The sequence below is a fragment of the Grus americana genome, chromosome 2 (assembly GCF_028858705.1).
Source record: "Grus americana isolate bGruAme1 chromosome 2, bGruAme1.mat, whole genome shotgun sequence".
Taxonomy (NCBI): Eukaryota; Metazoa; Chordata; class Aves; order Gruiformes; family Gruidae; genus Grus; species Grus americana.
This window is the reverse complement of record NC_072853.1, coordinates 138,819,894-138,837,284: the sequence shown is the minus strand read 5'-3', so window position 1 is coordinate 138,837,284 and position 17,391 is coordinate 138,819,894. Positions and strand designations below refer to the sequence as shown.

Here is a 17,391-nt window from a genome sequence, read left to right as displayed (position 1 = left end):
ATGGTGGCTTTAAAGATGAAAGCAAATAGAAGTTAGAGATTCTGGAGGGTCGTGAAGAGGGAGGTCGGTCAGTTCCATAGCAGCAGCAGTGCCATGCTGGAAACAGCGGAAGGGCTAACAGGCAGCGTGGTCCATGGCTGGGCTTCCTGCTAAGGTGGTCTCCTTGACCTGCGTGAGGCTTACCCCGATAAATGAGAAATGACTACCTAGTGGCTGGTCCTCTGCCTGCGGTGGGCTCTGGGCCAGGCTGCGGCCCGCAGCCCCCCGGGCCCGGTTAATTTCAGCCACTGCGGCCGAGTCCCGCGGGCGCCCCTGGCAGCCTGACAGGAGGCCGGTGCCGGCAGCCCCGGCCCTGCCCGCGCAGGGGGAACCCGCTGGCCGCCACCGACCCCCGGGTGGCGCTTCCACCCGCCGTGACACGCCGCGGGGGGCGGCGAGACGAGGCGGGGGGGAGGCCGGCGCTGGAGTGGGGGTGAGGAGGAGGAGTGGAAAGGAACCGAGAGGGGAAAAGCGAGGGGGGCGTGAAGGAGAGGGGGGTGAAAGGGGAGTGAGCGGAGAGGAGGCAGCCGCGGGGAGCGGAGCGGGACGGCGGCGAGCTGCCCGAGCCAGCGGCTGCCGGCGGGCTAGGCGTCCGAGCCATGGCGCGGCGGGACGGCGTCTGCCGGGGGGTGCCCGGGCTGCTGCTCTGGCTGGCGCTTTGCGGGCTGTGGCGCGGCGGCGAGGCTGGCGCCCTGCCCGCCCGCGGGGCGGCTCTGCCCTTCGGCGCGGGCCCGCCGGCGGCCTGCAGCCCGCGCTGTCAGCACGGCGGGCTCTGCCTCGGCAACGGCACCTGCCTCTGCTCCAAGGGCTACGAGGGCGAGCTCTGCCAGCACGGTAACGGCCCGGCCTCGCACCGCGGGAGGGGCGCTCCGCGGTGCCAATGGTGGGGGGGAAGGCGGCGGGTCCGCCGGCGAGGAGCCGCCGCGGGGCGATGGCGGGCGGGGGGAGGCCGCTCCGCGCCTCGCGTCGCCGCGGGGAAAGGTGAGAAGCAGCGCGGTCAGGGCCGCGCCCGGCCCCAGGCCGCCCGCAGAGCTCTGCGGCGGGGCGCCCTGCTGTGCGTCGCCTGCCCGCGGCTGCGGGGAAGTACGTGAAGGTCCGTGAGGACGTGTCTTGGCCTGACCAGCGCTGGGCACAAGTACCTGTGTGCGACCGCTCGGAGCTGTCCGCCTTCCTGCAAGTAATCCCGCCGGGAAGGTCTGAGGAGCTGGGGTCTGGGTGTGGTATGAGGCGGTGGTGGTTAGGTGCTGGGGAGGACGCGAGCAAGGTGGGGTGGAAGAAGAGGGGTAGAGACGCCCAGTTTCTGGTGAGGCGAGGCAATGACAGCAAACTGATAGGACACAACCAAGAGCCAGCTCCTTTATGAAGACACTCGCGGAGGTGAGTAGACCTCACCATTGGAAATGGCCATATTGTCAGTAGGTTGCATTTTACCATTTGAACGTTGGGTAAACGTCCACTTACTGGATAGGCTTCTGCATCGGCTCCCTTTTGTCGTTTTCCCTGTGCATGTTTAAATACTTGCCTGAGTAAGGAGTGGTGCTTTGAGAGGCTTGACAGCTTTCTGAGCCTGACCCACAGAACTGTTCGTACATCCCATTCCCACGGTGGGAGGTGTAAAGCTAGGGTGAACTGAAGTCTGTTCCTGTTGGTTGCCCAGGGGAGACAAAGTACTTTTGAAAATATCGCCTAATATGCAAAAGTAAACACTGGCGAGAAGAGTTTCAGTTTAAACCCTGTTTAATGTAACCTGCCCAATTGGTAATTCCTTTCTTCAAAAGTTTAACTACAGAGCATTGTGGCTAATAATTGCTAAATAACAGTCCATATGAGGAGGAGTTCTTTTGCCTAACATCTTGTCCTGTCTGAAGAGGTAATATGATTTGTACAGTATTTGTTTTAGTTCTCAGTTCCTTTCATCTAAAATGGGATTTTTTTTTTAAACTCTGAAGTGGGATGCCAAAAATTTAATTCAGCGCCGTAATCATTCATGGAGCGTTGTTTTATTTAGAAGCTAAGGCTAGCAGGTGGTGACAACTGATGTATAGCTAATGCACTGCATAGTGGGGATGAATAACTATGCAGTATGCGCTGTTCCAACTAACCATTGGATCCTAGGCATTTTTGGGTTTGGAGACGGTGTGAAAGATTGTCAGAGATTTAGATCCATTTACGAACTAGAGGTGAACTGTCTGGTATTGTTAAGGGAAGCACTGAATGCTTGCTCTGATAAAGTCATCAATGCAGAAAAAAATTGAGTAGATGAAGTTTCATCTCTTACTCTGTCAAGAAAACTAACTGAGATAAGTTAACTTTTTCCTCCTCCCTCTCATCAAAAACATACAAATGAAGGGTGGGGGAAGTCTGTCTGACTGGGCGGGAGGGGGGTGTTTTCCAATTTTGCACTGTGCTTTTTACTTAAAGTGTCATGTTCTTGAAGTAGTGGTGTAAAAAAGTATTTGTGATGCCTCTAGCCTTTTCTGGGTATTGAGAGGTTCAGAGGGGAAGGAGAAAAATCTGTTCTGTAATTATCATAGAATCATAGAATGATTAAAGATCATCTAGTTCCAACCCCCCTGCCATGGGCAGGGACACCCTCCACTAGACCACGTTGCCCAAAGCCCCATCCAACCTGGCCTTGAATGCTTCCTGGGATGGGGCATTCACAGCTTCTCTGGGCAACCTGTTCCAGTGTCTCACCACCCTCATCATAAAAAAAATTCTTCTTAATTAAGAAAAGGTGAAGTGAATTTTGTTACAGTTGAAGGCAGTTTTGACAAAGTTATATTTGCCCTTGTTTTAAGTAGGTGATCTTCAAACTTATTTGAATTTGTGGTTAGAAGCTAAATGGATCTAATTATATACACAAATGCTATGTTCAGTATAGGTTTTGGAATACCCTAGCCTGTGGGATTGCAAAACATGGATATAACGGAGGGAAAAAGTTGGGCAAGACTTTTCATAGGACTGTTTCTCTCTAGTTGGGTGGGTTGCTTAGCAAAGAGTCTTTCCTGCTTAGCCTTCTTGCTCAAAGTGGGATCACAATGACATGTGAGTTGAGCATAGGGTAGTTCTGGTGGACTCAGCTGTCAACCTGTGAGCCGTCCTAAGAGGTCTCTGAATGCAGGTGTCTGTAAAATACTTCAGGGTGCTTTCAGCATAACCTTTATTCTGGTGAGGCCACTGGTAGCATGTTGTGCTGTGAAGCTGCAGGTCAGATCCCTCCTGTTCACTGGAGGGGTCTTGCTTAGTCTCAAAAGTCTGTGAGGAGTTGCAGATGTTTTGGCAAAGGGTAAAACAAGCATAAGGAAAAGAAGTTTAGTTTGGAGGGTGTAGATTTCAGGACAATATTTAATTCTTTCACACAGCTCCTGCCCTTTATTGAAATCCCTGCTTTATAAAAGGTGTGTGCCAGATAGAGTGTTTCTTCAGCTCTTCCCTATAAATAGATGTTTTGCATGGGAAAGTATCCAGCAGTCCAAATGGTAAAAGTTAACAGATGAGAACAGTGGAATAGGATCATGGTACTGCACAATGCACACAGCTAACCTTTTGGGATCTCATTACTATTCTCTTGTTTTGGTTTTTATTTTCCTCATTTGATGCCAGTGCTTCCCACTTGCAATGCTTTCTTTGTGCAAGTGGTATCAAATTTAAGTATTAGGTCTTCACAGCAAGGCTGCTCTCTGTTTATGTGACTTCAGTGATGTTCAGATACTGCTGCCATATTAGTATTTTTAGCATAAATAGGTAAACTTTATAAAACTATGTGAAATAACACAGAAATACAGTTTTTCTTAAACCAAGAGCTCTTGTAAGGCATTTCCAATGAACTGAAAGCATCTGGTAAAACAGTTATGCAGACCTGAGTGCTGAATGCTTCTTTCATACATGTCTGTGTCCTTTATCTGCATGCAAATACTCATTTTGCAGATACTAATGTGAAAAATCCTCTATTCTTCAGTTGAATTGCTTGAGAGTGCAGTAAGTATCTGAGGGCAAAGTCGATGCAGTGCTATTCACTGCTCATGTTTTCCCTTTTCTTCCCTGTGTTTCAGACCTCTCACTCATCCAGTCAAAGGATAAAGCAATGTGATGTAGAGAACTCATTTCACACCTGCAGTTAATTCAGATGAGATTCTCTGAAACACATGGGTTTCTAAAATCTCTGTGTGAATAAACAAATGTTTTCTCAGACACCAGGGCTGATTCAGGAATGATTTATGACTAGCAAGGAGGGCTATGTGATAAGTAATTTATTTTCAGTCTGACTGGATTTACCCAGAATTTAGCAAAATGATGATTTTTATTTGTGCCTTATCCAACTTGTTCAGGCTGTCAGAAATGAAAAAGCTGCAGAATCTGTGATGATCATAGATGCTTTTCTCCTCACAGATAATTGCAGTTATGAAAAAAGTTATATTTATCTCAGATGATTTCTAAACAAACTGTACATTTCAGAAAGGTTTCTCAGAGACCAGCTGAGGCAAAAAAAGAGGGTGGAGGAGAAGGAAGTGCTGACTTATTTCTGGAGACGTTTTAGAAAACAGGCATGATGAAATGAGCATGTAGTTTTTCTGGAGAGGTATGTAGGAATCCAGTAAAGAGTTAAGTCTGATATTACATCTTAAGAATCAGAAGGTGCACTGAAGCTGCAGCATTTTTTATTAAATTATTTCTTCTTATCACCTCTTTTCTCACCTGTCATTTCTTGCCTTCAATTATCAAAATATTCTTTGGCAGTCCAGCTGTGTTCCTTTGTTCCTTTTCAATATGGCGCTCTCTTCTGTCTATTCTGTCTAGGGTCCAAAAGCTTCCTTAGTTTTGAGTGATCGAAAGTTTAAAATGGTGGAGCACGCTCTGTGCAGGGAAACTATTTCACCTGATTGGCAATGTGGGATGGTAGGGCAAATGTATCTGAGGAAATGTGAAGACAAAACTGAGTGCTCAGAGACTAAAATAATGCAAATTTCTTATGTACATAAATAGTAATTTTTGGTAAGCTTCTCCAGTATTTATCCAAGCTTTGTTGTCTGTTTTACAGCAACATGTTATCCAAAATGCAAAAATGGTGGGGAGTGCCTCAGGCCTGGAAAATGCAGATGTCCACCTGGCTATGGGGGTAGATACTGTCATAAAGGTGAGTAAAACCCAAACAAGTGATAGCTTGGAAAGACAAGAAGTTTGAAAACAGACAAAATTAATTCAGGACTCCTCAAATCCAGGATCTAATGCACTTTGAAATAATGACCTTAATTCCTTAGACCTCTGACCTTACTGTCAAAAAATGCATGGCTTAGAGGATGTGCGTGCTTGCGGGAGAATGGAGTGGAGTATATGTACTGAAATGTGTTGTAAGACTCTGAGAGAATTTTGTCCCTTGGAAAATACCTTCTTTATGTGTTACGTAAATATTCTGTTTAGCTCTATGACAGACTCTTCCTAAAAATTTAATGAGATGACTTGTATAGATACATATTTCTGCATTAGGTGGTAGAAACTTTTGTGTAGTATCTGCAAAATGGTAATATTGAGGGCAAGTTGCCAAAGAGATGCATGGCAGTATATTGTTGATAGGTAATGGGAGGTGGCAGAGATGAGGAGTAGCAAAGACCAGTTGTTACAGTTTTGTAAAGCCTATTGAATCTATGCATGAATTGGAAAAGGCAATCCAAGAAAACATTGTTAGGTTGTTATGAACTGATGAGACTACTGATAACTTGAGTTCTGGGATAAAAGGGGAAGCAAACTTGAAATAGTTTGAGGGGAAAATGATGACTTGTAGGCAGGATATCCCCAGAGAGTGAAGGAAAAGAAAGCATTGTTTTTCTTTCAGAAGAAAAGCCTCAACCTTGAACTTGAAAAGTTTCTACAAGTTTTTTGAACAGATGCTGATAAATTAGTTGGGCAGTCATCACTGTGCTGAGAACTTAATAAGCATTCTGTCTGACTGTGGTCACAGCAGCTAGCAACACCTCACAGGATTCTCTATTTATGCTTGATGTTTATTCTGTGGGCATTTTCTTCTACTTCCTTCAAATGTGAAATAGCTACAGGCATTTACTTGGAATGTAACCTAATTGGTACTTGGGGAAGGAACTCGGCTAGCTTCTGCAGCTCTCTGGAATCTTGTTGTTGGGTTGTCTGGGGTGGGGTTTTTTTTGTTTTATTTTTTAATAAAGCTGTGTTTGGTATTTTGTGAAGCAAGCATGACCTGAGTGTACCTAACGTGGTAACATCTGTCTAAGTTTGCAGAAGCTTAAACTGTAGCTCTGGGATGTTAACTAGACTGAATGAGAATTCACCTGCTAGTGATAGTAGTTTGATATCAAAATTGCTAACATTATAGAGGAATAAGAAAGATGAGGAAGAAGTGTCTTCTAATGAAGATCTGTATAGCACAGTGCTGTTGTGTAATGCATTGCAAAATAACTATTCATTTTGAGTAGATATAACAGTGTTGACAGCAATGAGGTAAACTGGAGCATGGTCAGCATCATTTTCCAGCAAAAGGAATTTTTTTTTTTCAATTTCTTCAAAGCCAACTGAAAATGTACATTTGTGGGGTCTGTAAATAATGGGTAACTTCACCTTCTCAGAAGACCCTAAATTAGAAGCAAGGTGAGAGTTACTATTTAAATAGGAAAAGCAGAATGAGGATTCAGTTTATGCTAATACTACAGTCTAGACTTGGAGTTGTATCTAGGTAAAAGTCCTACTTGTATTTGTTAACATGTTTTCCCTATAAGGCAAGGGATGTGCTTGTGTTCACCTTTAAGGTGGAGTACTGTGTCATATGGAGCCTGGATATACAAACCTGCATTGCGGTGCAATGTGCTATTACAGAATCACTGAATAGTTGAGGTTAGGACCTCTGGAGATCGCCTTGTCCAACCCCCTTGCTCAAGCAGGGCCACCTGGAGCTGGTTGCCAAGGACCATGTCCAGACAGCTTTTGAGTATCTCCAAGGATGGAGACTCCACAGCTTCCCTGGGCAACTTGTGCCAGTGCTTGGTCACCCTCACAGTGAAGCCATGCTGACTATTCCTGATGATTTTCTTGTCGTTAATGTGTCTGGAAGTGGTTTCCAGGATCAGCTGTTCCATTACCTTACTAGGGATTGAGGTGAGGCTGACTGGCCTGTAGTTCCCTGGATCCTCCTTGCCTTTGTTGAAGACTGGCGTGACATTTGCTTTCGTGCAGTCTTCAGGCACTTCTCCCACTCACCGCAGTTGATCAAATACAATCAATATTAAATACATTAACTTACACTGTGTGACAAAGAAATACGCAAACAAGCTTTGAAGAGCTTTTCTAACTGTGCCGGAGTTGACTTGTGTGTCCTTGCATGTTCAGCATTTGTGCCAAAAATCTGTTTGCTGAAATCATGTTCAAAACTTGTGGTAGAACAGAGATTTGGACTTTTTTGTACCAAGTATCAAGCAGATCCAAACTGTCCATCTGTATAAGGAAGGATAGTTGTTTCTCTTCAACCCAGTGAAGGTGTTGTATACACTTACGTTCATGCTTGTGAAAGGATGCATTTGATTGTACAGAACAGTAATTATGCCAGATTTCAAAGATGACGAACACCACAGTTGATACCAATCATATGTCCAGCATAAATAATGCTTCATTAATGAGACCTTCAGGGCTTTGACATGTACGATTCTGGAATAAGGAGGCTGCTTAGATAGTTGGTCTTTGGGAAGGTACCACTCAACTATAGTCATAGGTTCATTTGTCTAAGTAATATCCCCTTCTCATCTTCCTCTTGTTATGTGTAAGTCCTGTCAGGTAAGGAAATATGGGAATCCTTGACCACGTTACTGACTTACCAGCTGGGATTTGGCAAGATAGATAAGAATATGCATGTTAGTATTTACTGTGGTGTAGCTGATGAACAGCTGGTTCACAGTTGGGGAGGGGAGGAGCTGTGCCATAGCGATAATCATGTTTGTTTGTTGGTACTCTCAGGGAAAATGATCAAGAAGCTTTTAAGCACATGCTTAATTTTAACTGCATTTTGAGTTGGCATTTGCAGACATGGTTCTGTCATCCTCACTCGCTCCTTATGGAACTGTGCCTCACTCTGAGTAGTTGAAATTTTAGTCTTTGCAGATGTGATAAAACAAGCAGTTGATGATAGACCAGCTGTTTAAAGATAATTATTTGAAGTCCTGTGCTGTTTCTGAAACGCACTGTGTATGCTGTTCTTCTGCAGTAAGCTGTGAAGGAGGCTGTCAAAATGGTGGGGAATGCATCTCTGTCAATGGAGTTGTGAAGTGCCTTTGTGCTTCTGGCTGGACAGGATCAAGATGCCAAGAAGGTGGGTATCTACATTTACGTGCTTTAATTGTACCACAGGTGACTTAAATGCCAACAGTCCCTAAGGCCTGTAAACAAGTCCTGATGGCAGCCTGATGAGAGGGCACTGGAAGTAGAAGTAATTTGCTAGATACATCATTGGAGTAGTCTCAGTTTTTTATCACTGTATTCTCAAGAACAGAATTCTTGCTCATTTTGTTTGTACAAAAAGCTATATACAACCCCCAAACCAAATTAAACCCTGTCTTTCTCCTGGGAGACAAGTTTGAAGGAACTCTTCTGTCAGTTAAAATGCCTGTATTACTTTGCTATTAAATAAGGGTAATAAAGTGACATTATCCTGGCATGGGTCATCCACAGTACCTTGTGTATGTATATAATAAAAATATTTATATTGATTAAAAATATAACTGCAGTAACAAAAACATTTTAACAGAGCCTAATAACTATGGAAAGGTCATTGTCATTGCTGTAGAAATGAAGGACTTGCATTATTGGTACATACTCAGATAAAATAGTGTCAAATTCTTTTGCAGTACATCTGTTAACATTTAAACCAAAATTCTTAACACAGTACTTAATATATTTTTTTTCCATTTCCATGGTCCTGGAAATGCCTTTACAGTTATACCAGTTGAGTATCTGGCCTGGAAGAAAATGTGTTTTGCCACTTTGATTTGTATCATCCTGAATCTTTCATTCTGTCAGAATTCTTCTATATAAGTTTTATAAATCCTGCTGACTTACCCATTCTTTTCTTCTAGCAATTTGTCCTCAAGGTTGTCGGAATAATGGAGCTTGTGTGGCTCCTGGGATCTGTAGCTGTCCAGCTGGATGGGTTGGTGGAGCATGTCACTTAGGTAAATGACTTCTGACATTTTTCGTTTATCCTTTTCTCTACTTGTTTGATTTACCACTATAGCGTTCAAATCTTCAGTGCTAAGACTTGAATAGCTAAGATCAAAGCTGCTGTGAAAGTATCTTAGAATAGTAGATGAGAGCTGCTTCTGCATACTGGGGATCTTACAAGTATGCCTAAGTAATAGATGGCTTTTCAGTTTGGTCAGAAAGACAGAACTTTTCCACCTTAAGTAAATTCAGATACAAATTTTGGTTGTCACCAAATTCATTACTTGGTATGTCTTGTCAGTATTTTTGAAATATTTTCTATAAACCGAGACCCCAGTATAAAGAACTGAAAATAGCTGTTACAGAAACACTATCAGTACTGATGTGGGTTAGAAGCTTCATTAAATTTTCTGGACATGGAAGATGATTGAAACTTGCTTCTCACTTTGAGCATAAGTCAGCAGAATCAACTCCAGGTGCTCTTAAAAGAGTAAGAGGAAGCCAGCTGTACTCAGGATTAGTACTGACTGACATTCTTGCTGAACAACCACCTGCATTTTCCCAAATTTTGATTCACAAAAGCAGATGATGATTGCAAAAATTTTAATCTACCCTTCTCTGGCAGGGCCTTGTATGCTTATAACAGCACTGCCCTGATGCTAAAGGCAATAATCCTGACACTATCAAAAGGAAAGTTTTTTTGGTTTGCTCTCTGGGAAACTGAGAGAAAGCTCATTTAAGCATTGCTTTTGAACTTGGTATTGTAGGTACAAAGTGTCCGGATTAAGTTCTCTGCATTTGAAAGTTTTGCATGGGTGTGGAATCCAAATCAGCTAGTGTTAGTTCTTCTGCAATATATATGGTCAAGCAAACATTAACAAATACTGCTTTAACATTCCCATTTGACCAGCGAAATGCTTATCCTTTGTATTCATCAGTGTATTGAGATAGAGGGTGATATTCAAAGGTAAGAATGGGAGATGCAGAGAACTTAGAAACTGCTTAGCTCCATTCCCTGCACCAGCCGTAATGGTGGAAGTGTTCAGGTTCTTAATGTCAAAATAATGACTGTTCCCAAACTAACTAGATCTGTATCCAGTTTCACTTCTGTTGGTACAGATGCTCGTAAGCGAATTGGAGCCCCTGGCTTGTTACCTGAACTGATGTGTAGCTAGGGGACAGCTAAAGCTGCGCCCACTCAGTCTTCCTCTGCCCTTCTTTTGGGGGAGTGGGGGAACAGAAGGGCAGTGTGTGAGCATCGGCTGGTATGTGGCAACTGTTTTCTCATGGATGTGGGTCCAAGAACTGGCTTGAGTAAGTTTCAGTAGGAATTTTTATTGTTCCCTCACTTTCATGGAGGCATCCGTCTCAGAAATAGCCTGTGCCTTAAAGAACAACAGAAATGATAGTATTTTAAAAGGGGAATGGAACATGAATAAGACTAGACGTACTCTGGCTGTATTCCAGTGAAGGCCACAATGCCATAAATTGAGAGGCATTGCTTTTCAGTTCTTCCATTATGCTTTTATTTATACTGTCCCAGTGCGGTCACCGGGGAACAATTCTGCTAGCACAGTGAGACAAAGAAGAAAAATGATCCTGTGTTGTGCTGAAGACATACTATGTATCTGGTGTCTCATTTCAGCTGTATGTAAACTACCTTGTCAACATGGAGGAAAATGCATAGCTCCAAATGTGTGCAGATGTCGACTGCCGTACTCTGGTCTACAGTGTACAAAGAAAAGGAAGGAATGAAGCAACTTCAGCAAAGATAAGCTGCATTTTCTTCATGTAACTCTTCATACAGAGATGAAGTCTGCAGCAGTGGGGGACCTTAAAAAAACCATGGTAACTAAATGATTTCAGATAGCTTTTTGTCTTCAGTATATTAAATAAATGCTTTTCTGCATGAAAGAAAAGTATTGCTGATTGTAACAAAGGTGTTTTAAGTATCCAAGTGTGTGTAGTGTATGGCACGTTTTCTTCTGTTCTTTTTTCTTCGTAAGCAGAAGTATCATGTCTTGGTTGATAGAGCTGACCTTGAAATAAAATCTACTCTTCAAATAAAGTACTTCAGAATAGATCTATGCTCTTCTTTTTGATTTTTTTCCCCCCTTTGACTAGAATTACTGCGTTATATTAATGATGTGTTTTTAAAAAGCACACGAAACAAAACGTCCTTAATTCAGATCGTCAGAAGTGGATGTTAGTTCAAGTATAATTTACCTTCAATAAGATTACACAGTTGCAAGAGGAAACTTGCAGAGTTTGCATCTTTCTGGAACATCAGCAAACTGAAAAGCATTTTATTAAAATCCTGGTTATCGCTTTGTGTATGCTTCCTGCCCCTCCCCCCAATCAGATTTGGATCTTGATCACTTAAGCAGTATTAAATAAACCCAAACACAGTACTTGTTCAGACAGTTCCACTGTTACTTTCTAAAAGCTTAATCCATGCTGATACTCCAAAAGATTCTTTATCTTGACTACTTCTACAACCATATTACTTCCAATTATTTCTTTTCCTTATCCCAGTAAGATAGGGAAATGTGTTTATCTCCCTTCTGGAGATGCAGACATTGATGATTCATTCCTATTCAAGGTCATGTTGTTACAGGAGCAATATAATGGGAGGCTGCAGACTGGCAATGAGGAAAGGCCGCGTCTGTCACAAATCACCCGCGTGGAGGATGCTGAGGCTTGTCTTCTGGGCGTGTTCCAGTGTGGCCCCATTTAGCTTTTGTGGCCTTTTGAACAGGCTGCAGATTGGAGTGGGACTCCTATCTTCATTGTTCCGTGTGTCACCTGTGCTGTTTCTTGAAGTTGAATCAGTCAACTTCCTGAGTGATGCCCAAATCAATTTAATTTTTTTTGATAGATTGATTTTCATTGTCTTCTAGGTGAAACTGGATTTTTTTGGTGGGAGAATTTTAACTATGCATTACTGTAATCGATTTGCTTATGCATTATTTTGAATCCATTTGATGGAATAACATCGTATCTGTGTATAAGTTCCCTTACTAGAACACGTAGCTTTCAGAGGCAGAGTGACTTAGGTGGACACATATCTCCAGGAATTACAAGCCACCGAGCGTTGACAAGAAGCAAAGGAAATGGGGTCTTCTCAGTTACCGACTTTCTCTAAAAGAGAGAACCCAAGCATATGGAGGGCAAATGAAAGACAATGGTATAATTCATGAGACTCCTGTTTTCTGTCACGAGCAATTGCTGTGTTGTGTAGTTGAGAAGCCTTCCTTTACCCTGGCTTTGAAGGCTGTTGACTTTGGTTCAGATGAAACCTGCTACGGACATGTGTTGTGCAGGTTTTGTTGCCGGGGCAGAGACAGAGTAAGAGGAGTGTATGGTTTTTGTGCTGCTTTTGCTGTGATACACTGGATATTTCAGACATGCTGGTGAAAAATGCGGTTTTCGTGCATGGAACAAGATGGTTTCATCAGTGGTTCTGGAGGGAATTCATGATGATGAAATTCTGTCTCTGTGTCACAGTTCACTACAATAATCACGCCATAATTCAGAAAGCCAGGAGTTAAGTTGAATACCTTAGATGACATACTGGTTGCAGGGAAGTGAATGGAAAAAAATTAATTGCCTCAGACCCAAGATTTCAGAGTAAATGAGCAGAAGTATGTAAATGCAAAGAGGCATAATATCTCAGTATTGTTCCTGGAAAGACTGACTTCCTCTAATAAAGCCAAAAGTGACAATAATGGTGATTAGAAGCCAAAAGAGATATTAGCATCATTAGGAGCATGAGACCAGGAGCAGTCGGTGAGAGAGACCTGTAATTGGTGTTTCTGAGCAGGCCAGAATCAAACCCTAATTTAAACAGTTCCCTGTTCAGAAATGATTGAAGTAAGCAAGCAGTACTTTGATAGCATATTGAAGAAATACTGCTTGAATGTAGCACCATCTACTGGCTACAGGGATTTTTGTTGGGGTTTTTGGGGGGGTTTGGGGGGTTTTTGTTTTGTTTTTTGGGTTTTTTAAGAAATATAATTTAAATCTCTGCAATCTAAGTGAGTTTAAAAGTGAATTTTCTAGTAGTTAAAGTAGAACAGTCTCAGAATGTATTACTAATGACAGTCCAGGTCCAAATTATTATTTCCACAGCTCCACATATACTTCCTAAAAGAGCTGTCGGTATTCCTTGTCTTTGTTTCCCACTCACTGGAGGATTGAACATACTGGTTACAGCATGTAATTTTTGGAGCTAGATATGTCTTCCTGTGAAAAGCTAGTTATGGATGCAGCTCGAAGGTCAAGAAAAATGAAACAGAACAGGCTACCTCCCTTATTTATTAGAGCTAACTGTAACACCTTAGACAAATGCTCTGATTTTCACTAAAAACAACTGGAAAAATTGTAGGCGCAGTGCACTGGTTGCATTTTTTTGATATTGTCTTTTTAGAGTGTGCGTGGAAAGGTGAGAAGTGTTTCTTCTCTTTAATGTACTTACATGCGCATTTTAGCATTTATATTTTCCTCTTCTAATGTAAGTGGTTGTAGCAAGCATGGAGTTACTTGCTTTATCTCTGAAATATCCTTTATTAGCTAAACTGAGCTGTGGGTGGGAGTAAAATGACCCAACATTTGCCATGCAATGCCTTTATACAAGAGAAGCAGCATAAACACCTTTAGTCATTGGGAGCACTTTCTAACCTCTGTGTTTCATTTTGTGTATGTACCCAGGCGTTATGTTTTACTCAGAATTTAAACTCTGGATTTTTCCCATTTGGGCAAGTAATGGAGTGGATATAGCCAATTTGACAAGTAGCTTCAGTTTTTATACTGATTTACTTTAGGGTTTGTGCCAATTCTTCATGCGTTTGCTTTTGGTAGATGGAAATGGTAACTCACTTTCTACTCTCAGCTATGAGAATATAGAATTAACTTTTGTAAAAAGAAAGACCCTTTCCCATGAGGCTGCTTTTTTAGTTTTGTTTTGTTTTTAAATCACAGCCAACATGGATACAAATGTAGGAAATGGCATCCTTGCTAAGGTATGTGATACGAGCCCTTCCTTCAGAAAACGTTCATTATTCTGCATTTTAAAGATCTTTTCAAGATTACGGGCAAAAGTCAATCTGCACTTGGGAAAATTTCTGCTGGCCTGCAGAGCAACTTTAGTACAACCAGATAATAAATGGATGATGTACATAGGTACCTTCCAACACTGGTTACTATTTAAAGAAATCATGCAAGAAAATTCAGTAGGAGATACCTGCATTCTATATAACGTGCTAAGCATCACTGTAAGATCTAGCAATTTTTCTGCATCATGTCCTTGCTGGAAAATAGCACAGTTCAGCACTCAGCATTTTTAACTACTGTAGCAGAACTCTGGATGTGCTTTTGTTCGCATAGCTTGCATTTGGAAAATGTGAAAGAAATCATTTCTGCCTTTCGAACCACTGAAAATAAATAGGAAACACTAAAAGTTATTTTTAAAACCCCTTTATTCAGCCTGAAATTGCAGAAAGGCACATATATATTGATTCAGTTTTGTGAATGGAGGGTTGCACAAACTCATTAACCAAAGACTTATTAACGGTGGTCCTGGCAGATGTTATCTCTCTCTTTAGCACACCACCACTGTAACTGACATGTGGAATGGGGTTTATTACAATATGAGATTGTGCAATATTGGTGTATTTGCATTTTAAAAACATTTTCAGAACCTTGTGTATTCAAAGCATCATCCATCCTGAGGCACTGGTTCCAACAGCAAGTAAGGTTTTGTTCATAGAGATCTTTATGAGATGTGAGAAAGGAAACAGTTCAAGTGGAGTAGGTTTTAAATACAACAACAGCTCCCAGCAGATCAGACTATCAGCCACTCAGATGCTCAATTAAAAGAAACTATGGAAACACTGAAACTTAAAATGCAAGTGGGAAATTGAAAACAATTTTTAAATACACCAGTCAGGCACTTGGAAATCCACCAGGTGTCATTCTGGAATGAGGGTGAGCTCTCAAAATGCCAGCTTGCTTTGCAAAATGACTTAAGAGGACTATCAAAAGGTGAGGAGAAATCTAGGCACAGAGCTGCTAACAAACAGCTATGATTTGGCAGTCGGCATCCCACCGTGGCAGTAAATGGCAAAATGAGCTCTATCTTCTTCCCATTCAGAATCAGTGTATATAAATTGAATATTGCTCAGGAGAACAGGAAGTCAGGACGTTTAGTTTAAAAAAACCCAAACCAAACCAGTAAACTTCAATGACTCAGCTAAAGGGACATTTGTATCTATTGCCAGAGCTCAGTTGGTTGCAGCAGGAACTGAAATGTCTTTTGCAGCTCTAGGGGAAGAAGATGGTGGTCTTCTGTAGGAAACTTCAGAACAACTAGAATTTTTTGTTCAAAATCTGGCAGCTGGTAGGTGCTAACAGTTCTTTGGAGCAATAGGCAATGGAAAAAACTCCTCTATGATGTCTTTACAAATACTTTCTCATTTGATGTATACAGATGGCACGATGTACTGCAAATTCCTCCTCTTATTAGTTCCTATTTTAAGATTCTGCATGGCTAAAAGCATTGTCAAATTTCCTCATATTACTGAATGCCAGCTCAAAACAGTGGCATAAAAGTCTTACAGACACAGAAATCATTCGGTAGCTGGGTACTCAACTTTGTGAGTGTCAGTAATGAAATCAAACCAGAAGAGTCGGTATCTGGCTCCAAAGGCTTGCCATCGATAAACCAGAATTATTCTGCCTCTAGTTGACTGTTAATAAGACATGTGGCCTTGCCACCGCTGCAGTGGCCAGGCCTTGGTTTAGGTTCTCCTTCCTTCCTGACTTCTGGCTAGTCATTATAACAGACTGACGCAAATGCAAGACAAAGAAAAAAATAGTTCTGCTTCACAAGTGATGAAGTGCTGCCTTCTTTCGGAGAGAGACTGTGGTGGGTTGAGCCTGGCTGGGGGCCAGGTGCCCACCAGAGCCGCTCTCTCACTCCCCTCATTCACTAAACAGGGGAGAAAGGCATAACGAAATGCTTGCAGGTTGAGATAAGGACAGGGAGAGATCACTCACTAATTGTTGTCACGAGCAAAACAGACCAAACTTAGAGAGGGAATTCATCTAATTTATTACTAGGCAAAACAGAGTAGAGGAATGAGAAAATAAAATCAACTCTTAAAACACTTCCCCCCACCCCTCCCATCTTCCCGGGCTCAACTTCACTCCCGGCTTCAACCTTCCCCCCCCTCAGCGGAACAGGGGGACGGGGAGTGGGGGTTACGGTCAGTTCATCTCACGGTGTTTCTGCCGCTTCTTCATCCTCAGGGGGAGGACTCCTCTCATCGTTCCCCTGCTCCAGCATGGAGTCCCTCTCACGGGGTGCAGACCTTCAGGAGCAAACTGCTCCAGCGTGGGGTCCCCCACGGGGCCACAAGTCCTGCCAGCAAACCTGCCCTGGCGTGGGCTCCCCTCTTCACGGGTCCACCGGTCCGGCCTGGAACTTGCTCCAGCGTGGGCTTCCCACGGGCCGCAGCCTCCTTCAGGTGCCTCCACCTGCTCCGGCGTGGGGTCCTCCACGGGCTGCAGGTGGAATCGCTACACCCCCTCATCCTTCCTCCATGGGCTGCAGGGGGACAGCCTGCTTCACCATGGCCTTCACCACGGGCTGCAGGGGGATCTCTGCTCCGGCGCCTGGAGCTCCTCCTCCCCCTCCATCTGCACTGACCTTGGTGTCTGCAGAGTTTCTTACATCTTCTCACTCCTCTCTCCGGCTGCAAAAGCTCTCTCTCTCTAAGTGTTTTTCCCCTTCTTAAATATGTTATCACAGAGGCGCTGATTGGCTTGGCCTTGGCCAGCGGCGGGCCCATCTTGGAGCCGGCTGGCATTGGCTCTATCAGACACAGGGGGAGCTTCTAGCAGCTTCTCACAGAAGCCACCCCTGTAGCCCCCCCGCTACCAAAACCTTGCCACGCAAACCCAACACATTCCACCCCTCGCCTCTGTGAATCACATATTTAAGAATTATTAAAACATACATTCAACAGAAAAACTACACACACACTAATCACATCTACAAGGAAAAAGAATTCCCCCCACCAGAATCAAAGCAACACTATCACAACACTAAACAAGAGTAGACAATACACACAGAATCCACCTCTTGTCCCTTCACCGCTATTTCACTCTCAATCTACG

At 43.0% G+C, this 17,391-nt stretch overlaps 1 protein-coding gene across 1 annotated transcript; it reads left to right on the top strand.

The window, feature by feature from the left end:
- Window positions 1–536: 536 nt before the first annotated feature.
- LOC129202536 (von Willebrand factor D and EGF domain-containing protein-like) lies at window positions 537–11,296 on the top strand. Its single transcript, XM_054815504.1, has 5 exons — window positions 537–873; window positions 5,081–5,176; window positions 8,261–8,365; window positions 9,129–9,224; window positions 10,859–11,296. The coding sequence occupies exons 1-5, from the start codon at window positions 639–641 to the stop codon at window positions 10,966–10,968; spliced, it is 642 nt and encodes a 213-aa protein (XP_054671479.1). The 5' UTR covers window positions 537–638; the 3' UTR covers window positions 10,969–11,296.
- The last annotated feature ends 6,095 nt before the right edge of the window (window positions 11,297–17,391 follow it).